At 37.6% G+C, this 24,419-nt stretch overlaps 1 protein-coding gene and 1 pseudogene across 14 annotated transcripts in view; one reads left to right on the forward strand and one right to left on the reverse strand.

The window, feature by feature from the left end:
- The window catches only part of Reps2 (RALBP1 associated Eps domain containing 2), a 223,985-nt gene that overhangs the window by 145,808 nt on the left and 53,758 nt on the right, over positions 1-24,419 (forward strand). For all 14 annotated transcript variants that reach the window (XM_051142318.1, XM_051142320.1, XM_051142322.1 and 11 more), the window contains one exon: positions 15,259-15,320. In XM_051142318.1, coding sequence (XP_050998275.1) covers positions 15,259-15,320 — 62 coding nt within the window. The remainder of the gene's footprint in view (positions 1-15,258; positions 15,321-24,419) is intronic.
- Positions 20,228-21,247, reverse strand: LOC127184587 (histone H2A.Z-like; annotated as a pseudogene).

Raw genomic sequence — 24,419 nt, forward strand, 5'->3', positions numbered from 1 at the left:
ACTGGTTTCTTATTCTTCCATCTGTTGTATTTTCTGTGAGCCAGTAGGTACATCTAGGCTCAATTAGACTCAGATTTGTTCAACAAGTTACTTCCTAGTGACACTGTCTACTGTTCCATATTAGGAGTTTCTTGATATTTAATGCCTTTCTAATTTGAATTGTTCGCTTTATCAGTGAGTTCATATAGTATTAGCTTCATCCATGTGATGTCACAGAGATCTCCAACAAGCTTTCAAATAATGATTTTTATCAGCCATCAGTCATTGTTGTCTACATATATATCGGTAAATGTTAACAACCTGTCATTTGTCAATTTCTATGGTGTAAACATTCCTGCCCTGGCTGCTTTCATGCATAGTGATGTGCCACTGAATATGGAGCTGTGAACAGGCGCACACAGCAGGCTCTCACAAGCTTGCATGAGCCCTTTCCAGAAAACTGCTGTTCAGGCCCATGATTCCACTGGTCATTGCAAAATTATGGTATTATATTTTATTACTTTGACCTTTATTAATTAAGACTCTGGTTCATTTAACCATTTTCCTATTGTTAAACATTCAGTTCATGACTGAAGGAAACCATAATGCAATGTAAATTTGGTATTCATAGGAACTTGTAGAATGTTTTGAAAATAGGTATAACCTTTAGTGACTGTATTTAGGGAAAGTGCTGTGTCTATTCTATCTGTATTTAATGAGTGCTTTCTGCATGCTTAGCAGTGTGTAGAATTTCAAGAGGAGTATGGATGGCTATGACTCCAACCTCTCCTACTTAATATTATGTGACATGTGATTGTGAGAAAGAAACTGAATGTGGGCATTTGCTAGCTAGAACTATCAGTAAATGTATGGGCAGAGGGATGCAGGGCTGTTGAAGTAGACGTTAAAACATGGCTATTATTTTGGAGTCAAATTCTATTGATTCTTCCTTGACAGCTGCACTTGCTTATTTCCTATTGCTAGTTACCTGTGAGGCTACTGTATAGTAGTTTCTAATCTTGTTTGCTTTCCTGGAGTTACAGGCTTCATTTTCTTCTCAAGTGTATCCATGAGGTTGCTTCCCTACTTACAATGCTTTAAGACCTGTTACGTCAACACCTCACTCCTGATAGTAGTGAAACTGAAGTCACAAGAATACACAAATTTAGTAAGAGAACAGTATCATGGGCTGGCATGCCTGGGATGGGATATATAGGAAGGAAGTAGAGACAAAAAAGATTGCAGTCTGTTTCATGGTCTAGAAAAATAAATGATGATCAGGGAAGGAACATAGGGATATAGGAAGTAATAAAGGAAGAGTTCCATTAGAGTGGCAGGGGTGATCCCAGTGGCCGTCATCATGGTGCAGATTTGATGTCAGTTTAATTTGAAATGTTGAAGAATTAGTCTGACTACTGTCATATCTTAAAAATTCATAGTAGAAAAGAGAGTTCTAGGTGACAGAAACTTTTCCAGGTTGTCTTTTTCTTTGTTTGTCTGTCTCCATTACTCAGCTGAAACAAAAATATGGACTTAAAATGTATAGGATTGCAGGAATGCACTGCTACACTTGGCCATAAGTTTGAATTTTGGTGAATTGTAGCTTTTATGGATCATCTCTAAAAAATTTTTGTCTAACCCAAGGCCTTGAACATTTTCTTTATGTTCTAAGTTTCATCATTTTAGCTTTTATAGTCAGATTCATGATTAATTTAGGCTTTATTTTTGCATAAAACATGAGGTAAAGGCCTGAGTTAATCATTTTATATTTGGATGTCCATTTTCCCCAGAACCATTTGTGAAAGAAAATGCACCTCATTTTGCATGGCCTTGTTTTGGAACCTTTGTTGAGAACCTTCTAACTTCTAAGGGTTTCCTTTTAGACTCTCTTTCGTTGACTTCTATGCTTATTCTTATATTAGTATTGCACTGGATATATACATTTAAAGCTTTATTTTATGATTTATTTGTCTGTATATGTGTATCTGTATAAGTGCAAATACAAGCAGAGGCCAGAAGAGGGCATCCAATTCCTGGGAACTGGAGTTTTAGATAGTTGTGAGCTGCCATGTGTGTGCTGGAAATTGAACTTGGGACTTGTGAATAGGTGATCACATGACTAAATGCTTACATCATAACATTTTTATTTTGTTTAAAATTTTTAAAATTTTAAATTTTTATTTAATTTGTTCTTTAACATTTTTATACATGTATATAATGTGTTCTAGTTATTCTCACCCACAATTTCTCATCTCCATCCTACTTCTGTCAACCTCACATTTTTCCTATAAATACCTTTCCCAAATATATGCCTATTGTTCTGTTTTGTCCCATTGAGCTTTACCAGGCCCATCTGTGTGACTATGGCTTTAGAACTATTCATTGGAGCTTGGTGGACCCACCAGTGGGTAAACCAGATTCATCAATAGCCAATAGTTCAGCTCAAAGTAGGGCTCCATGAGCCCTCCTCCATCAGTGAATGCTTGTGGACAGGGCCAGGTCTTGTGCAGACTCAGTTGGGGTTAACTTTGCATGCTGTGAGTTAATCACACAGAAATGGCTGTATTATGCCTAGGAGATAACATTTTACAGCCCTTCCCTCTATCCTTGGCTCTTAAATTCTCTGACCCTTCTTCTGTGATGTCCTGAGCTGTAGAGGAGGTGCTATAAATGTCCTGTTTAAGGATAGTCAAATCATCACTTTTCCCTGAACAGCCATGCATCTCTATATTAAAGACCATTTGTTGTAAAGAGAAGCTTCTTTGATTAACGATGAGAATGTTATTTGCCTATGAATAGAAACACAGATAGTTTAGAAGGCATTTTGACATTATGTATGTCAGTTTAACCAAACAACAGTAATATGTGTCTTCCACCTGCTAGGGCCTAGGTTTCCCTTCTATGCATTTCTAACTGGGGATGTATCACCAGGTGTTGGCTCCCTCTTGTGAAGTGGACCTTTTAAATTTATTTATTTATTCTCTCCCTCCTCTCTGTGTATACACTATGGCACATGTGTGGAGGTCAGAGGACCACTTGTGGGACTTGGGGTGTCAGTTCTCTCTTTCTATCATGTGAGTCTCAGGGATCAATCTCAGGTCATCAGGATTGGTGTCAAGCACCTTTATCCACTGAATAACCTCACTGGCCCTTAGTTTTCTTGAAACCAAAAGAATTGTGTGTTTGTTGTCTACCTTCATGTGAGTCTGGGACTTGAACTCAGGTGTCAGGCTTACATGGCAAGGACTTTTACCCACTGAGCCATATCACTTACTTATTTTTAGTTTTGAGTCTATGCTTTACAGAGTGAGTAGGAGTATCCTTTTGGTATGAGCTGGTCTGTTCTTTCTCTGAGGCCTTTTGAAATGCTCATTCCTTGGCCTTAGCCCTCCCACCCTCATATCTGCTTACTTATTCTTGTCTCCCTGGATTTTTCTGCTCTTTATCTGTCTTGAAGGCTCAAAATGTGAAATTGATTACTGTCCCATAGTGGTAGTAAAGTAGACATTATCTTTTTTATTCCCCAGGCTTTAATAATCTCATCTGCAAAGTGGAAGAATTGAATTTGATTGTATTACTTTTCCAAACTTAGTTGTTAAAATTATATTTATTGAATAAAACATTGTGAACTCATCTCTTTTACTTGAAGGTAAAATTGTGTCCTGTTTGATATAGATTTTAATAGGCTTATATTTTGGTGATGTATGCATATGGATGAGCAACCGGAGCCGAGGTAGGTATTATTAGGAAGGCACTCCGGGAAGTCCTTGTGATAAGTACATAGGCATACCTCTGCTGTCCTTGTGCGTGACTGACTAATCAGGATGGATATAAGGCTGCACATACTTTTGTGACTAGAAAGAAAAGAATGAACAATTCCTATTACTGTGAAACAGCCACTTTATGAAACTGTCAAGTAGAAAAAGGGTCCCTTCTGATCAGAGCCCAGAAGCTTTTCTTATGGCTGGCTCTGTACTTGATTGATACTTGAAAGTCTAGTTCTTACTGGCAAAGTCCTTTTAACATTTCCCCTTCTTTGAGTGCCTCCCCATTGGAATTTGAACACTTTATTTCCTTCATAAACTATTCATAGTGGGGGTTGGAGCTCTTTTCCATAGCTGAAGTTATTCCAAGTTTCACTCCCCTAAAGAATTGCCCTTCTTTTATTGAAGCTTTCAATCATCACATCTGCTCCTTTCTTTTCATCCAGTAAGTTAGAACATGTACTCTTTTATCTGATGATTTGATCCTTATACAAATAAGAAGGAAATTGGTAAATAGTGATGTTTATGAAAGCTATTTTGCTGAGAATAGTTTTTTTGGAACAAGCTCTCAACTCTATAGACCAGGCTGTCTCAGAACTCATTATGTAACCCAGGCTAGTCTCCAGAGTGCTGGGATTATAAACATGAAACACTATATCCAGCTTGCTTGGAAATTTCTAAATATAATGATGTAAGAGGATGAAACAATGTTAAAGGTTAGTGTTTAGGTACAATTCAGAGGACCAGACTTAATGAATTTGAGAAACAATTTCGTATTTTTAGTTGTAAGCCGAGCCTTTAACAGCTGAGCTATCTCTCAAGCCCAAGAAATAATTTTAAGCAAGAGGCCCATTAACATGTTATATGAATTTAGGATTAAATGGCAATATCTTTACTTGAACTTTTGAATCCGGCTTTGCTGATTTGAGGTTTTGTTGTTGTTGTTGTTTGTTTTGGCTTTTCATGACAAGGTGTAGCCTTAGCTGTCCTGGATTCACTTTGTTGACCAGACTGGCTGTGAACTCCCAGAGATCTGCCTGCCTCTGCCTCCCTGAGGGCTGGGATTACAGGTGTGTCCCCCTTTTTTCCTAATTGCACTTAAAAAGATTTTTGCCTTGATAAAGCCTTGCTGACAGCTGATGGTCCACCTTAACTAGAAGCAACCTGCAATTGCTTCAAGAAGATGACAAATTGTATATAGAAAAGTATTCTTTCCTCCTTCTCTTTGTACCCCCTTTCCATTCTATTAACAGGCACCTTGTCATCATTTGCAAATGTACAATAGGCTATCCAGGGAAATATTTTTAAAGTTGCACTTTCTGTGAAGGTGTGTGTTTTTTTTTGATTGATTAGAACATATAGGATCAAATACTTGAATTTAATTTTAAGTCAAAATGGGATTGCAGATATAAGAGAAGATTCTTCACTAAGTTCAGTTCTAGTTATTAAAGCATTATGTAAGAGGTTGCTAAACAATAGTGGTGTGCTTCGGTGCTGTGGGAGGCAGATGATTCAATATAAAATTGGCAGAATGAAACTTGTTAAATACCTCACACCACGATCCATAAACATAAGGGAAGGTTGTTTTCTGTAGCAACCCAAAACCTGGGTCATTTGTGTGTGGTGGGGGAGGATGGATGAGAGGAGATTCAAGCATATTCATATATTCCTGACTGACTTCTTACTTGCAAAAACCTATCTGCCAATAGAAAAATCTTGTGGTTTCTCATTTAGATCCCAAATCTGGAGCAAAGAGAAGTAAATAAATGCTAATTCTTAATCTTCTCTTCTTTTGATTGAGGGTAGTGGTTAGGGTTTTGAAGAAGGAAGACGCTTCTAAGGTAGCCATAGCTGATATCTTGACACGGTAGAAAGAATGGCCTAGAAGGTCCATGTTAAACTAAAGGATAAACATAAGTCTTTGGAGGAGTTCCTCTCAGGCCACTGCTATGCCTCTCAAAAGTCTACTGCAAGATTGTTAATGTTGATGGTTTTGATATTTCTTCCCTTACATTTCCACATAATATAACTTCTTCTTGACCTTTCAGTACTGTTATCATCACCTGTCTTTTCTTCAGTTTTCCAGTATAGCTATATTCTAATTTTCATTAGATACATATTTAGTATTTATATTATGGCCATTAAACCATATAGTACATTTACCTTTTGTGTTTGTACATTTACCCTTTTGTGTCTTTTCAGATTTTAGTTCATCTTAGACTGATTAATAAAACTTGTTTTATCCATTGTGCTTTCCCCTAATTTGATCACAGACTCCATCATTTTTCTATAGTTCCTCTTAGGAAGTTTTGACACATCAAGAATTTCATTTTACATTTTCAGAGAAACATAAACTTATGGTCTTAAGTGCTTGTTATATACTTTTTCATAATGATATCTCTCCATATTGCCATCACAGGATTCCCTTGTTCATTCAACCATATTGGATTTCTTTTATCCTATATCCCTTGTTCTAATTTTTGTTTTGATAGAACCTATCCTTAAGTGGCTTCCCAGGGAAGGATACATACAAGGGGGCTCTTCTTAATTATACCATTGTTTAGGCTGCTAGTTTGGGTGGTGCACGAGTTAGTTGTTACATCACTGTAACCAAACACCTGACAAGAAGCAATATTAAGGGAGGAGAGGTTTATTTTGGTTCTCAATTTGAGAGAATACAGTCCATTGTGATAATGGTGGGGAAGATATGGAGGAGTTTATGGCCACTGGAACATGTCGTTGAGACTCTTCACATCATTTTCAGATCAGGAAACAGAGTTCAAGGAGTGGGCCAAGTTAGAAAATCTTGAGGTGAGCTCCCAGTGAGTTCACCTAGAGTGTCCCCAACATCTCAAAACAGTGCCACCACCTGGAGAGCCAGAGTTCAGACATATGAACCTGCACCAGGCGTGGTGGTGCACACCTTTAATCCCAGCACTCAGGAGGCAGAGGCAGGCGGATCGTTGTGAGTTTGAGGCCAGCATGGTCTACAGAGTGAGTTTTAGGACAGCCAGTACTACAAGAGAAACCCTGTCTCGAAAAACCAAAGCAAACAAACAAACAAACAAATGAACAAATGAACCTGTGAGGAGCATTTCATTTTCAAACCACAATATTCCACTCCTGATACCAGTTTCATGGTCATCTTATAATATAAAATGCATTCAGCTCAACCTAGGAAGTCTTCATAGCCCTAACAGTTATAGCACTGTTCCATGAGCCTCTATAAAATAAAAATAAAAACATGTTATATACATTTCGGGTACATGGGGACATATAGTAAATATTCCCATTCTAAAAGGGAGGAATGAGATGCATCAAGAAAAGGTCAGACCAAAGAAGATCTAAATATAGCAGTGTAAACACCAAATCCCAAATCTCTGTGTTTATTAACCTGAGCTCATTATGGCACTATCTGTGCTCCAGTGAGTTTGTCCAGCCCTACCTCTCTAGTTCTTTTGCCTACAGCACGTGTGGTATCTCTGTTGGATAGGGTGTATTTTTTGAATAACTATAATCACTTCCCTCTCATTCTTCAGTTCTCAGCTTTACTTGTGTTTAAAGCTCCTGCCCTCACCAAACTTCACATTTTCCCCATGACTTTAACCAGGTTTATGTTCCTTTCCTCACTAAATTGCATATTTTCTATTTTATTTAATTAATTTATTCAGATTACATCTCAATTGTTATCCCCTCTCTTGTATCCTCCCGTTCCTCCCTCCCTCTCTCTTTCAACCTATTCCTCTCCCCTAGGTCTGTGACAGAAGGGGACCTCCTCCCCCACCATATGGTCACAGCCTATCAAGTCTCATTCTATTTCTTAAAGAAAATTTCACTTTCTTTTCTCTTTTGCTATAAATCTGGATGAATGTAACAAACAGTAAACATGTCACAGCCTCAATGTTATACTGTTTTAAAATTTTCTCCACTAAATAAAGTAGTCAATTTCAGTTTAATTCATCCTAACTCAAGTTTCCAGGGCATGGGTAGAATGCAAATAGTTTTTTTTTTTTTTTTTTTTTTACCAGAATGTGATATGAATGGCCTCCAGCTCAGGTCCCAGTACAGCTTTTCTTTCCTTCTGAAGACTCATGAGCTCAGTCTTTTCAGTCTTTGTGTCTACTACTATTCCAATCTTATGAGCTCCCCTCAGAATTGCCCAATCCCAGACTATACCATCCAAGAGCCTCTCTAGTCCACATTTCTAGATTTTTGCATATTCTAGGAAAAATATTTCCAAAAGCTACAAAACAAATTATCAGGGTTATCAACAGCAACAACTCCATTTCTTGACACTAATACCCTATATTAGTTACTTTTCTTATTGCTATGACCAAATACCTGACAAAAAGCAATTTGATGGAGGTCTATTTGAGCTCATGATTTTAGAAGGTTCAAGCCATTATGATGGAAAAGGCATGGTGAAGTTTGTGGTAACTGGACCTTACCCTCACATTGAGATGGACCAGGAAGCAAAGAGAGTTCAGGAAGTGAGGCTGGGCTATAAAATCTCAAGGCTTCAATCTCCCCCAAAAGCACCACCATTTCAAGGCACAGTATTTCAAAATAGGAGCCCAATGGGAGGACATTTCACATTCCAACTGCAAGTATATAGCCATTAATTGGAAGAAAAATTTATTTAGAAATTTGATACAAGTATTTCAATGAATTCTGGGTTCTAAAGGTACATAAAAACTCTAAAACTTTTTGGACATCTGTTACTTCGTGTGTGGCCTGCCGTACTACCCTATTCTCTGCCAAAACATGTAGATATCTTCTAATTCCAGTATTTTTGTGATAATGTATCTTCCTATACTTCTGTTTTCTTCCATTGTCTTGGGTATAGTGGGCTCTTTTAATTTAGGAGCTCATACTGTTCATTTCTGGAAAAATTTATTAAACCATTTAACTGATTTCTTTTTCATATTTTCTGTCTCTCTGTGGAACCTTTATTTGAATATTACCCTGCTTTCTGGGAAATTTTCTGAGATTATCTTTGAAACTTTCTATTGAGCTTTCACTTTCTGCTTTCATATTTTAATTTCTGAGTGCTTTTAATTTTCTGAATGTTCTTTTTTCCCCCAAAGCTTCCAATTATCTAATCTTTCTAAACAGTGTCTCTTATTGCAATTTACTTGATGACTCTATTTAATATTTCACTTCACATCCTCTGTTTTAATCTTCTCAGTAGCATATAAGATTTATGAGGATAAAATTTTTTGGCCGCTGCCTCCCCACTAGTATTTTTGTAGCACCCCAAACAGTGTCTAGTTTATAGTAATAATTTAGGTATTTCTGGAATAAAGTTAATGACCAATATTATTATATTAATAATATATAATTTAAGGTTTTCTCCTAGTATAGGTCTATTATCTTTGAGGTCATTTATTATTATTATTATTATTATTATTATTATTATTATTATTATTATTATTATTATTTACTGTGTACCTTACGTTAGAATGTTTTCTGCAGCTACCTAGTAATACTTAATCACCTGATTATATTTAAGAATTAGAGATATGCTGACTTAGAATATATGAACAAATGGGTGGGATTTGCCAAATGTTGGCAAAACCATAGAGTGATCTAGCAGGGTGAAACTATTGTGGTCCCTTTATGCCAGTAGCTTTTAATCTATCTTCTTGGCTGATCAGATTCCTTGGAAAACATTCTTCTAACCTTTGGATATCATTTTTTTTCATGGAGTACAAGAGGAGAGATCTGAAAGGGCCTCAACATCTAGAGAATATATACTTTTTCCATACTCAACTGCCTTCTCAAATTTATGCAGTAACCTATCAGTCATTTTTCTAATTTCCTAGTTTTAAATTTAAAGAGCATTAGACAACTCACTTCTCTTTTGTTTTAATGAGCTAAGAATGAGATTAGTTGGAGTGTATTCAAACTGCTATATACTAAAAAATAGTAATATATGCTCAGGTCAGACAGCAGAAGCTAGGAATTAATCTCACTCTACCTCAGGTTGGTAATACCCTCAGGTATCCAGCAGAAGCAAAAGGTAATCGAGTATTACCACAGGCAAAGTTCTAAGGAATATGAGTTCAGTCTCAAAGATTGCCAGACATATTTGGAAATGAAACTCAGAGAGAACCAACAGTAGCAACAAATAGTAGGAAACACAAAGAATTAAGATTACAGAATTACTGAGTGTATTTAATATGTTAAAAGCAGCAGCAGTCAGGTGTCATGGTACATGCATGCAATTCCAGCACTTTGGAGACTAAAACATGAAAAATGGAAAGTCTGAGACTAGCCTGTGCTACAAAGTGTGTTCAAGATCCACTTGGGGCTAAATAGAAGGATTGTGTTTAAAAAATATATCACAAGAAACAAAAATAAGATAGCAAAGCAAAATACTTGGTGTCTAAAATTCAGTGACCGGATTCATAGTGTAATAAGTATAGCTGAAGAGAAAACTGCTTAATTGGACAATAAATCTCAGAAAATTATCCCAAATACATCACAGTTAGAGGAAGCTCTTGAAGAAAAAAAGTAGGAAGACAATATTCAGAGAAACACTGAGGATTGGCCAAAGTTAATTTGGGTTACCACGTAGTTTAGAAGTTCATAAGAACTTGGGTAAGAAGAAAAGAATATGATAAAGTAGTATATATGCAGATACAGGGGAAAGTTTGATATTTAAGAGTATTAAAAAGAAAGTTCTTAAAAACAACCAGAGAAAAAACTACTTTCTAATGAAGAAGAATGATTTGACTGACAGTTGACTTTTCAACAATGATAATGGAAGTAAAAGACAGTGAAATTTTATCCTCAACATGTTATGAGAAAATAGTATGTCAATAACCAAATTTGCTATTAACATACACACACACACACACACACACACATATATATATAATTTAGATTTATTAGAACGTCTTACAGGCTGTGGTCCAGATAATCTAAAAATGGATGCCTATGAGTGGAAGGTCTAAGAATCCAGTAGTTGCTCAATCCACGAGGCTGGATGTCACAGCTGGTCTTTAGTAGAAGCTGGAATCCTGAAGAAGTGGGTTCTAACTCCAGTGAAGGAATGAACTTACTAGGGAGGTGAGGGCGGACAGGCAAAGAGCAAAAGCTTCCTTCTTTCATGTCATTATAAAGGGCTTCCAGCAGAAGGTGTGGCCCAGAATAAAGAAAGATGAGTCTTCATTTCTCAAGATCTGGATTAAAGGTGTGTCTTTTACCAGCTCAAAAGATCTGGATTAAAAGTGTATCTTCCTACTTCAAAGATGGGATTAGATGCGGATCTTTCTTCTTCAAATTAAGCAAAAATCTTACTTCTAGAAAAATTTGAAAGTTTTAACTTGATAGTTGAGAAAAATTCTTACTTTGTACAATCTGTTACATAAAAATGAATAGGAGAATGCTTTCCAGGTAAATCAAGCTTAACCAAGGGTCATATGAGAAAGGAAAATCATGACTGCCAGTGTCACCTATGAATATGGTTACAAAATATCTTAAACAAAATATTAACGAACTGTACCTAGGGTATAGGAAAATCTGAGCAATTTGAATTAGGTCATGCTTCCATGTTAGAAAGTCCATAATGCCATTTAACACATCATGGCATTATAAGAAATTCTACCACCATATACAGTTGCAATGTTAGTTAAAATTCACCATCAGGTTGTCAGGAAAAAAATATCAAAATAAGAATAGATGAGAATTTTCATAATTTATTAAAGGATATGTATAGTAAACCTGTGGAAAACACTGTCGGGTGACCTCATAGATATTTCTCTTTAAAGGAAAGACTGGCATGCCCATTATCACCATTTAAAAATTATTTATTTGGTTTTGAGACAGGGTCTTGTTATATAGCCTAGGTTGGCCTTGAATTTAAGATCCTGCTGTATCTGCCTTTTCAGTGCTGAGATAACAGGTGAGAGGCAGCACTCCCCAGTTCCTTTTATCAGCATTTAAATTCAGCATTGGCCACTTGCGACCTATTACCCTTCCCCCACACTCTTCCACAAGACTTCCCAGAGAGCTCAGCCTATTGCTTGGCTGTGGGTCTCTGCATCTGTTTCCATCAGCTGCTGGATAAAGCCTCTCAGAAGACAGTTGTGTTAGACTCCTGTCTACAGGCATAGCAGAATATCATTAATAGTGTCAGGCTTTGGCTCTCTCTCATGGGGTAGGTCTCAAGTTGGGCTAGGCATTGGTTGGACATTCCCCCAATCTCTGCTCTGTCTTTATCCCTGTACATCTTGTAGGCAGAGTAAATTTTGTGTCAAAGTTTTGTGGGTGGGTTGGTGTTTCCCTCCTTCTACTAGAAGTCCTGTCTGGCTAGGAGGTGGCCTCTTCAGTCTCCATGACCTCTGCTACTTGGAGTCTTGGCTAGAGTCACCCCCATATCTTCTCAGGAGCCTACCCTGTTGTAGGTATCCAGCTTGTGTCAGAGATGCCCTTGCTCTCGGTTTCTCTTCTTTCTCCAAGCCCTCTGGTCTTCCACCGTCACTCTCCCCAACATCTGATCCCCATTCTCATTTTCCTCCCTACTCCCTTTCCTCCCCTGTTCCCTCTCTTCATCCACTTCTCATATATATATTCTATTTCTCCTTCTTAGTGAGAATTAAGCATCCTCTCTTGAGCCCTCATTGTTCCTTAGCTGCTTTGGGTCAGTGAATTGTTCTATGGTTATCCTGTACTATATGGTAAGATCCACTTGTAAGTGAGTACATACCATGTGTGTCTTTCTGGGTCTGGGTTACCTCACTGAGGATGATCTTTTCTAGTTCTATCCATTTGTCTCAAATTGCATGATTTCTTTACTTTTAATAGCTGAGTAGTATTCCATTGTATAGATGTACAATAGTTTGTTTATCCATCCTTTGATTGAGGGACATCTAGGTTGTTTCCAGTTTCTGGCTGTTATGAATAAAGCTGCAATGAACATAGCTGAGCAAATGTTCTTGTTGTATGATGGAGCATCTTTTGGGAATATGCCCAGGAGAGGTATAGCTGGGTCTTGAGGTACCACTATTCCCAATTTTCTGAAAAAGCACCAGATTGATTTCCAAAGTGGTTGTACAAGTGTGCACTCCTTCCAGCAGTGGAGGAGTGTTCTCCTTTCTTCACATCCTCACCAGCATGTGCTGTCACTTGAATTTTTTATTTTAGCCATTCTGGTAGATGTAAGATAGAATCTCAGAGTCGTCTTGATTTGTATTTCCCTGATAACTATGAACATTGAGAATTTCTTTAAGTGTTTCTCAGCCATTTGGTATTCTTTTGTTGAGAATTCTATTTAGTTCTGTAGTCAGTTTTTTTAATTGTATTATTTGGCTTGGTAGTGTTTAATATCTTAAGATCTTTAATCTACTTTGACTTGAGTTTTGTGCAGGGTGATAAATAAAAGTCTATTTGAATTTTTCTATACATAGACATCCAGTTAGACCAGCACCATTTGTTGAAGATGTTATCTTTTTTTCATTGTATGGTTTTGGCTTCTTTGTAAAAAAAACAAGTGTCCATAGGTGTGTGGGATTATTTCTGGGTCTTTGATTTGATTCTATTGACCAACCAGCCTGTTTCTATGCCAGTACTATGCAATTTTTTTTACTGTTACTCTCTAGTACAGCTTGAGGTCAGGAATGGAGCTACCTCCAGAAGATCTTTTATTGTATAGGATTGTCTTAGCTATTTATGTTTTTTGTTTTTCCATAACCAAACTTGAAATGAAAGCAGTGCTAAGAGGAAAGGTCAAAGCACTAGGCACCTTTACATAGAAATTGAAGAGATCTCATACTAGCAACTTTACAGTACACCTGAAATCTCTAGAACAAAAGGATGCAGACATACCCAAGTGGAGTAGATGGCTGGAAATAATCAAACTCAGGGCAGAAATCCATAAATTAGAAACAAAGAAAACAATTCAAACAATCAACAAAAACCAAGAGCTGGTTCTTTGAGAAATCAACAAGATAGACAAACCCTTAGCCAAACTAACTAAAAGGCAGAAGGAGAGTATTCAAATCAACAAAATTGGAAATAAAAAGGGAGACATAATGACAGACACTGAGGAAATCCAAAGAATCATCATTAGGTCTTACTTCAAAAGCCTATATGCCACAAAAATCTGAATATCTAAATGAAATGCAAAATTCAAGATCAGGTAAACAAAGCAAACAGTCCTATATCTCCTAAGTAAATAGAAGTAGGCATCAAAAGTCTCCTAAGCACAAAAGCCCAGGGCCAGATGGATTCAGTGCAGAATTCTATCAGACCTTCAAAGAAGAGCTAATACCAATTCTCTTCAAACTATTCTACAAAAAGAGAATTGTTCTTTTTAACATCTATAAAGCATTGTGTTAGTATTTTGATGGGAATTGCATTGAATCTGTAGATTGCTTTTGGTAAGATGGCCATTTTTACTATGTTAATCCTACTGATCCATGAGCGTGGGAGATCTTTCTATCTTCTGATACCTTCTTCAATTTCTTTCTTCAGAGACTTGAAGTTCTTGCCATACAGGTCTTTCATTTGATTGGTTAGAGTTACACCAAGATACTTTATATTATTTGTGGCTGCTGTGAAGGGTGTTGCTTCCCTAATTTCTTTCTCAGCCCATTTGCTATTTGTATACAGGAAGGCTACTGATATTTTTGAGTTGATTTTGTACCCAGCTACTTTGCTGAAGGAATTCCATGGTAGAATTTTTCAGGTCACTTATATATACTACATATCATCTGCGAATAGAGATACTTTGACTTTTTCCTTTCTACTTTGTATCCCCTTGATTTCCTTCAATTGTCTTATTGCTCTAGCTCAGGCTTCGAGTACTATATAGTAGAGATATGGAGAGAGAGAGATGGACAGGCTTGTCTTGTTCCTGATTTTTCCCCCTGTTTTTTATCCTGGCTTAATCATCACAACTTATGCAAATACTTGAATTTTGGGTAAGATGAAGATGAAAAAAGTATTGGAAATAACATGCATTCTTTTTATAGCGTATATTCATTGTATGTTGTATGACCATTTCTTTCCTTCAAGTATATCATGTACTTTGACCATGTTCACCCCTCCCCTTCTTTCCTGTTAGTCGTCTTTCCTTTCACCACTTATGGTAGGTCTGCATGCTTCCTTTAGTTTCCTTTCTATGTCCATGGCTTTATATATCTGTATACAATCTAGGATCCATAAATGAGAAAAACATTGAGTTTGACTTATTTCACTTAATATGATGTTCTACAGTTACATCTATTTCCTAGCACATGAGTATAATCCCAATTTTCCTTATTGTTGAATAAGACTCCATTGTGTATATATATCAGTTTCTTTATCTAGTTATCTTCTGATGGATACCTTAGCTTATAATATAATTTTGCTATTGTGAATACTATTGACTTAGAAAAAAGCCTTCAAAGGAATTTAATAAATTTAAACATGGTAAATGCCATCACTATTATTAGCTGAAAACATTTTTTTGGTCTTTTTATGGAAAGATGATTCTTAACAGAATTTTTTTTTTTTTTTTTTTTTTTAGGTACTAACTCAGGATTGTTACCTCCACCACCGGCACTTCCTCCAAGACCATGCCCAACACAGGTAGGTTACATATTTGATTTCTGCACACTATTGTCCTATCACTATGCTGCTTTTCAGTGATTGATCCCCACATTGGAGTCGCCAGCTAATTTCTGGATTAAGAAAATAGAGAGAGGTTAACTTCTTCTAATTCAGGTAGCCTCACAGTCTCACTTTCAGCTAATAGCCATACTTTCAGTTGTGGTTCTTGAGAGCTGGGTGTGGTTTTTCTAAACAAAGAGAAGTAGAAAGAGTATGTCTATAATTGGGGGTCAAGAGACATGAGTGTTCTGTATAGTACATGCAGCCTGCATGAGCATATATTCAATGGCAGTTTAGGAACTGTATTAATTCCACATATACTGAAAATAAGTGACCGTTAGCATGGGATTAGTATTGTGATTTTGGTCTATAGTCTGTCTGTCTTTCTTTCTTTCCTTCCTTCCTTCCTTCCTTCCTTTCTTTTTCTTTCGTTTTTGGTTTTTGGTTTTTTGAGACAGGGGTTCTCTGTGTAGCCCTGGCTCTCCTGGACTCACTCTGTAGACCACCACAGAGGTCTGCCTGCATCTGCCTCTGCCTCCCTGAGTGCTCGGATTACAGGTGTGTGCTACCACACTCAGTTGATAGTGGTTTCTTAAGGATGCTCTTTCCACTCAGATTAATAAACTGAAAGAACTGGGAAGAGAGACTGTGTACTCAGAATCTGCTTTACCTGTAAATTTATTGTGCCACCTTTGCCTGTGCTCCCATGGCTTTCCCCATCAAGATTTGAAAATGAGAATGGGCAGCAAACCCATGTAGTAGTGTATGTAGTGCCGTAGGTCACTCATTATTACTACTGAGGAATCTTCTGTCTCTCAAGAGCCCTTCTAGCTGTTGGTGAAAAATGTTGGGAAATGGTTCTACAAAGAGTCATGGTTTCTGTTTTGCTGCTCTGTGTGGATCAGGGCATACCTTATCATGTGGCGAGTCTTGGAGTTAGTCTTGGAAACCATTTGTAACATTTGCTTGAAACATTTGCTTGTCCTTGCTTCAGATAATTACATGGTCTTTAGCAATCACTCAATCAGGAGATGCAAATACCATGAGGTATTAGCTTCTTGCTTTAGTCTGACCGGTAATAAAGAGCACAGTTATTCCGTATCTGCATATAAACAAGTGAGAACTCCCTTTCCAGAATTCAGCACTGACGTTAAGTGAAATTGATCTGTTAAGAAGTAGTAATTGAGTCCCTGCTGTTTGATGAATGCCAAACCTTAGTTCTACCCCAAGTGTTATAATTTATTCTCATTCGAAATGATTAGCTGTGTTACCTGAGCATCTGCATCAGGCCAGACATAGTACTAATCACTTTTAAAATTTTATTTATTTATTTATATTTCTCATTGAATTCTTTATTAAATATTTTTTATTTTTTACATATGCATTTATATTATTACACACATATACAATAAACTACCTGCAGCCAGAAGAAACATGAGACAATCAGGAATCAAGTAGATGTTACTTTCTAGTGTTTTGGCTATTTGTATTTGACAGCCTTGAAGAAAACATATTTCCTATCTTGGTGCATCTAAAATTCGGAATGTAAATCAATATCCATCACATCTTGTCTTCATCAACTAAAACATCTGACTAGACCTAAAAATCTATTAATCCCTAAACGACTAAGCTTAACTGTAAAACCAAACTACCTGGTCTGCAACCCCATCAGAGACCTGAGAAGGAATAAAATTGATTGCCTGAGTATACATGGAGTTCAGGTTAGCAGCTTCCCAAATGAGAAGATGACAGAGACAGTTTGCTGCCTGAGCAGTCATCCAAAACTCTCTATAACATTGGAGCATCTTCTTCAGGCTTCTGGCCCAATATATCTGACAGACATATTTGTGAGGCATGAACTATTGAGGACTTGCTTACCCTGTCTTGGCAGAGTTAGGCTGTTGAGTCTGCCTGCATCCAAGCTTGCCCTTTTAAAGGCAGAATTCTGTCTGTCAGCACTATTCACTTTTAATGCATAAATTTTATACTCCCAAATCCTTATGATGTAGATCGTAATATTATTCTTTTTTTTATTGACAAGGCAATTGGAACATGCCAGGCTTACACAAGTTACTAAGGGGCCATAGCTAGTAAATAGTAGAGCCCCTCCCAAACTGAAGTCTTTCTACCCTCTTTCTCTCAATTCTGGGAGTCTAAGTGTCTATATAATATACACCAAGGCAAACAATAGATCTGTTGTGCTCACTTGCTACTGAGACTTTGTGTGCATCCTCCTACAGAAGGCAAAGAAAAGTTGAGGCTCCCACTTTGTACCAACAGCAAACCTGGACTTGGTCACAATAGCATTAGCAGGCATTTTGGGATGCTTATCTGGAAAGTACTGCTGCTACCAGCTGCCCTTATCTGAGCTGGTTGCCCAGAGTATCTTGCCTGCTTGGGACTTAGTGATGGAGGGTTTAAAGGGAGTCTGAGAATTCTCAAGTCGATATTAATGAATGTCTTCTCCATTGTCTACCAGATTTCTCAGAAAGACGTAAGCACTGAGCCCGGCATTCAGCCCCAACTTTCATATTTCAGACTCCAGGAGCACGTGTGTAAGGAATGCAGGCAGAAAACCACCAGACTACTTCTCTCCTCTTACTCCCCCTTGTTCACTGTAAATGGGACACATCTATTTAATATATAAAGTCCTACATAGTAAACATGTGGTTGTATTTAGTTTTGTGCCATGCCAAACTAGAAACAGCTAAAAAGCCACCTGCATGTGACATCAGAGTGTTTCCAAAGCTACTTGGGATGAAAGAATCTGGGAGATATTAATAGGGCTTTGTGGTAAGATGAATTTGCAAGCCACTTGGCCTAACTTCTCTAGGAGATTGAAAATACAAACAAACCTCCTAAAAGCTTTGAAGTCCTATAGCAAAACACAAAACAAAGTTCAGTTTTGTAAAGTTGATAGTCTTTCTAGATGTTTGGACCGTCTTTTTATTTTTAAGACACTTATTACTGTTCCATGGGCTTAGTGGTTAAGAAACACTAGAACACGCACCTTAAGGTCTTGCTTTGAATGTTTCCAAATTGCTCTCATCTGCTACCTCATTTTTACATTATGTGATTAAAGTTAGATTCTGCATGTTACACTAATAGCCCCCTTGAAGATTTGAAAGTGAAAGCTGATTACATGCACATTGGCTTAGACTTTCAAATTGTCCAGGTTTTCAGTTTGTTTCATTTTCTTCTTCACTTCTTGTTCACTCTCTCATGAGATCATTTTTATCACCTCATAGCAGATTTTATTATAGAGAACTCAAACATTTCTGAATTCTTCTTTTGCTCTGTTGAATGGTTTTGAAGTTTTTGTTCCTGTATATGGACCATCAACCTGACCTTGGAAATATATCTATGACTATGAAAATATATCCGTAGAGACTTTCATGAGGTTTAGATTACAGCAGCAACACCAGGCACCTAGAGGAAAGGCTAGTGAGCCTGGTATAATTTAAATAATTCCATTTATTAGTAGCTCTAAGTAAGATTTAAAGACAAGATTGCAATAAACAAGAAAATGTTTTATTTTCTATAAAGGAAAAGCATGCAGCCAGTCAATAGTGAAATACTTCTGTTTTCTCAATATGTTCTGTATACAACTAAAGTATATCTAGGGCTAGGATGTAGCTCAGTGGTGGAGCACTGGTTGTCATGTACAGAGGTCCTATAGGCTCAGAGTTCAGCACTGCAAAACAAAACCCAAGACAAAACAGAACAAAGAAGTACTTTTACTTCCATCATTTGAGAGAGGTGAAATACAGATTTTCAATATAAAGTGCCATTTATCTGGCTCCTCTTACACCAAGAGCCATAGTGATATGAACACCTGGATTGGGTTATGCATATGGGGCCCCAGAGTTAGGAAACTTAAATTTAAAGGAAAAAAAATCTCATGTTTTCTCTTGTATAGATAAGATTGAGGAGTACTAAGTGAAGAAAGAATCAGGTGCTTTGGTTCCTCATTTTCCATAAACCAGAGAGGGCATGGTTCAGTCCAGGACGTGATTTATTTTTATTTCATACTTAAATGATTTATTCATATCATAAGCAAGCAAAAGGCAATTAAAGTAAGGTATTTAACATAGAAGAGAGGCAGGAGTGAAGGATTGCCATCTTAATGCCTTTTGCCTCCAAACTAAGAAGACTCATGCAGTGAGGAGGGTGACCAGTGAAGTGACATTTAAAGGAACGGGAGAGCCTTTCTGTTTGAGGTAGCTGAAGGATACAGAGTGTTAATGTAGAGGACCTGAACTTGAGTCCTCTGCAAGAATAGTGCACATTCTTAGCCACTGAGCCATTCATCTCTCCAGCCCATAAAATCCAGTTTTAAAAATTAATTAGCACGCCTATAATCCCAGCACTTGGGAGGCAGAGGCAGGCGGGATCGCTGTGAGTTTGAGGCCAGCTTGGTCTACAAAGTGAGTCCAGGACAGCCTAGGCTACACAGAGAAACCCTGTCTTGAAAAAAACAACAAAAAAATTTAATTAGCTTAATCCAAACCTGCTATTTCAGAATCAGTAGCTTTGTTGAAGGCACAGTAACCACTAAGTATGATTAAGATTTGAACACAGACATTTGTTTGGTATATACAGGGGGAGGTAATCCCCCTCAGGAACAGTCATAGGGGAGGGGAATAAGGGGAAAATGGGAGGGAGGGAAGAATGGGAGGATACAAGGGATGGGATAACCATTAAGATGTAACATGAATAAGTTAATAAAAAATTAAAAAAAGAAAGCTAAGTAAATGTCCAGTTTGCTCAACTACAGTTATGAAAGACAAAGCTATATTTTATAGTGATGCAGTGCATTGGAATTACCATCATTGGATGGCTGTTATGAGTGGAGTCCTGAGATAATATAAGGAATCCAGGCATGCTTAGACAATTTTCTGTTGTCTTTTCTTCCTGGTCAGAGATTGGTGGATATACAGGGTGACACCACCAGCAGCAATTGTAATCTTGATGAGAGAATTCAATTGTTCATCTCCACAAATAGCAAGGTATAAGTAATGTGTGGTAATGCACTTTATCTTTGAGTCTTTTGGGACATTTCCTGCCAGTGTGACTACCTCTGTGGGGAGTTACTCCAGGATGGCTGTGCTATGCTCAGCAGCAGTTGCACCCACACATCCATAAGTGCTTGTCAGAGATTTCAGATGTCCTTGAATATCGCCCACAGAGAATTGCAGGCTGGCAGGCTGCGAGTAGGAAACTACCTTTGTCTTGAGTTTTCCAGAGTCCTCTCAGCCTCACCACCAGTCATTTCAAATTCTGATAAAGCTAGAACATGACAGAGAAAAGCCTAGTCAGATACACAGCAAGACACCACTGCCTACTCATTCATTGCACGACCATTCAAACTGACATATTTATCAGCTTTCAAAAGTACATTCCACTTCTTTTTTTAAGATTTATTTATTATTTTCTGTTCTTGTTGTTGTTTTAAATTTTTTATTAATTTATTCAGATTACAACTCAATTGTTATCCCATCACTTATATCCTCCCATTCCTCCCTCCCTCCTGCTTTCACCCTATTCCCTTCCCCTAGGTCTATGACTGAGGGGGACCTCTTCCCCCACCATGTGGTCATAGGCTATCAAGTCTCATCTTGGTAGCCTGTTTATTCTTTCTTTGAGTGCCATCAGCCCTCCCCACCAAGAGGAGGTGGTCAAATATGGGACACCAGAGTTCATGTCTAAGTTAGTCTGTGCTCTCCATATAACTGTGGAGAATATCCTGTCCATTGGCTAGATCAGAGTAGGGGTTTGATGTTTACTACTTTTGTTTTTCATTTTTTAATTTATTCAGATTACAACTCAGTTGTTCTCCCATCACTCCTATTCTTCTGTTCCTCCTACCCTCCCACCTCCACCCTATTACCCTCCCTTAGGTCCATGTCTGTTCCTACCCCACTTTATGGTTACAGGCTAACAAGTCTTATCTTGGTAGTCTGCCTATTCTTTCTTTGAGTGCCACCATGCCCTCCCTCCAAGGGGAGGTCGTCAAATATGGGGCACCAGAGCTCATGTCAGAATTAGTCCCTGCTCTCCACATAACTGTGGGGGCTGTTCTGTCCATTGGGTAGATCAGAGTAGGGGTTTGGTGTTTACTACTTGTATTGTCCTTGGTTAGTGCAAAAGTTTGAGCAGACACCCCTGGGCCCTGATCCACCCATTACAATATTCTTCTTGTAGGTTTCTACGACCTTCTGGGTCCTTCTATTTCCCCATCTTCTATATTTGTCTTACCTAGAGTCTCAGTAGGATGTCCTCACATCTATCCCAATCTCCTGGTAAGTGAAGACTTTCATGGGACATGCATTTTGGGCTAGTGCCCAATTATAAGTGAGTATATACCATATGAATTTTTCTGCTTCTGGGTTAACTCACTCAGTATGATCATTTCTAGTTCCATCCATTTGTCCACAAATTTCGGGATTTCCTTGCTTTTAATAGCTGAGTAATATTCCATAGTGTAAATGTACCACAGTTTCTTTATCCATTCTTCTACTGAGGGACATTTAGGCTGTTTCTAGGTTCTGGCTATTATGAAAAAGGCTGCTATGAACATGGTTGAGCACAAGGTCCTTGTTGTGTGGAGGAGCATCTTCCAGGTATATTCCAAGGAGTGGGATAGCTGGGTCTTGAGGAAGCCCTATTCCCATTTTTCTGAGATAGCACCAGATAGATTTCCAAAGTGGCTGTACTAGTTTGCATTCCCACCGGCAATGAAGGAGTGTTCCTCTCTCCCCACATCCTCGCCAGCATGTGATATCACTTGAATTTTCGATCTTAGCCATTCTGATAGATGTAAGATGGAATCTCAGAGTTGTTTTGATTTGCATTTCTCTGATGATTAAGGTCGTTGAGCATTTCTTTAAGTGTTTCTCAGCCATTCGATATTCCTCTGCTCAGAATTCTCTGTTTAGTTCCAAGCCCCATTTCTCAATTGAGTTATTTGGTTTGGTGGTGCTTAATTTCTTGAGTTCTTTATATATTTTGGATATTAGACCTTTATCAGATGTAGAGTTGGTGAAGATCTTTTCCCAGTCTGTATGCTGTCGTTTTGTTCTATTGACAATGTCTCCTGCCTTACAGAAGCTTCTCAGCCTCATGAGGTCCCATTTATTAACTGTTGACCGTAAGGCCTGGGCTGTTGATGTTCTGTTCAGAAAGTTGTCTCCCGTGCCAATATGTTCCAGGCTCTTCCCCATTTTTTCTTCTCACCAATTTAGTGTCTTTGGTTTTATGTTGAGGTCTTTAATCCACTTGGACTTGAGTTTTGTGCATGGTGACAAATATGGGTCTAATTGCATATTTCTGCACGTAGGCATCCAGTTAGACCAGCTGTTGAAGATGCTATCATTTTTCCATGGAATAGATTTGGCTTCTTTGTCAAAAATCAGGTGACCATATGTGTGCTGATTCATTTCTGGGTCTTTGATTCGATTCCATTGATCAACCAGCCTATTGCTGTGCCAGTACCATGCAGTTTTAATTACTGTTGCTCTATAGCACAGCTTGAGATCAGGTATGGAGATTTCTCCAGAGGATCTTTTATTGTATAGGATTGTTTTAGCTATTCTGGGGTTTTTGATTTTCCATATGAATTTGAGAATTGATCTTTCAATGTCTTTAAAATATTGTGTAGGTATTTTGATAGGGATTGCAATTCTCCCGATCCATGAACAAGGGAGATCCTTCCATCTTCTGATGCCATCTTCATTCTCTTTCTTCAGAGATTTAAAGTTTTCTTTTTCAAACAAGTCCTTCACTTGCTTGGTTAGAATTACTCCTAGATATTTTATATTGCTCATGGCTATCATGTGGTTTTCCTAATTTCTTCCTCTGCATGTTTGCCATTTGTATATAGGAAGGCTACTGACATTTTTTAGTTCATTTTGTATCCAACTACTTTGCTGAAGGTGTTTATCAGCTGTAAGAGTTCTTGGGTGGAATTTTGGGAGTCACTTATGTACACTATCATATCATCTGCAAATAGGGATAATTTGACTTCCTCCTTTCCCATTTGGATCTCATTGATCTCCTTTTTTTTGTCTTATTGCGCTGCCTAGAACTTCAAGAACTATATTGAAGAGATAAGGAGAAAGTGGGCAGCCATGTCTGGCCCCTAATTTTAGAAGAATTTCCCTGAGTATCTCTCCATTTAATTTGGCGTTGGCTATTGGCTTGCTGTATATAGCCTTTATTATGTTTAGGTATGTGCCTTGTATTCCCGATCTCTCCAAAACTTTAAACATGAATGGGTGTTGGATTTTGTCAAATGCTTTTTCTGCATCTAAGGAGGTGATAATATGGTGTTTTTCTTTCAGTTTGTTTATATGGTGGATTACATTGATGGATTTCTGTATATTAAACCATCCCTGCATGCCAGGAATGAAGCCTACCTGGTCATGGTGAATGATATCTTTGATATGTTCTTGTAATCGTTTTGCAAGTATTTTATTATTTTTGTGTCAATGTTCATAAGAGAAATTGGTTTGAAATTCTCTTTTTTTGCTGGGTCTTTATGGAGTGTCAATGTGACTGTGGCCTCATAGAATGAATTTGGTAAAGTTCCATCCATTTCTATCTTTTGGAGTAGCTTGAAGAGTGTTGGTATTAGCTCTTCTTTGAAGATCTGGTAGAATTCTGCGCTGAAACCATCTGGCCTTGGACTTTTTTGTTTGGGAGACTATCACTGATTGCTTCTATTTCTATAGAAATAGGACTATTTAATTTGTTTATCTGATCTTGATTAAATTTTGGCAAGTGGAATCGATCAAGAAAATTGTCCATTTCCCTTAGATTTTCAAATTTTGTGGCATATACGCCTTTAAGTAGAATCTTATGATTCTTTGTATTTTTTCAGTGTCTGTCGTTATGTCTCCCTTTTCATTTCTGATTTTGTTGATTTTGGATACTGTCTCTCCGCCTTTTTGTTAGTTTGGCTAACAGTTTGTCTAGCTTGTTGATTTTCTCAAAGAACTAGCTCCTGGTTTTGTTGATTCTTTGAATTGTTCTCTTTATTTCTAATTTATTGATTTCAACCTTGAGTTTATTTCCAGA

This window comes from Acomys russatus, chromosome X (genome assembly GCF_903995435.1).
Source record: "Acomys russatus chromosome X, mAcoRus1.1, whole genome shotgun sequence".
Lineage (NCBI taxonomy): Eukaryota > Metazoa > Chordata > Mammalia > Rodentia > Muridae > Acomys > Acomys russatus.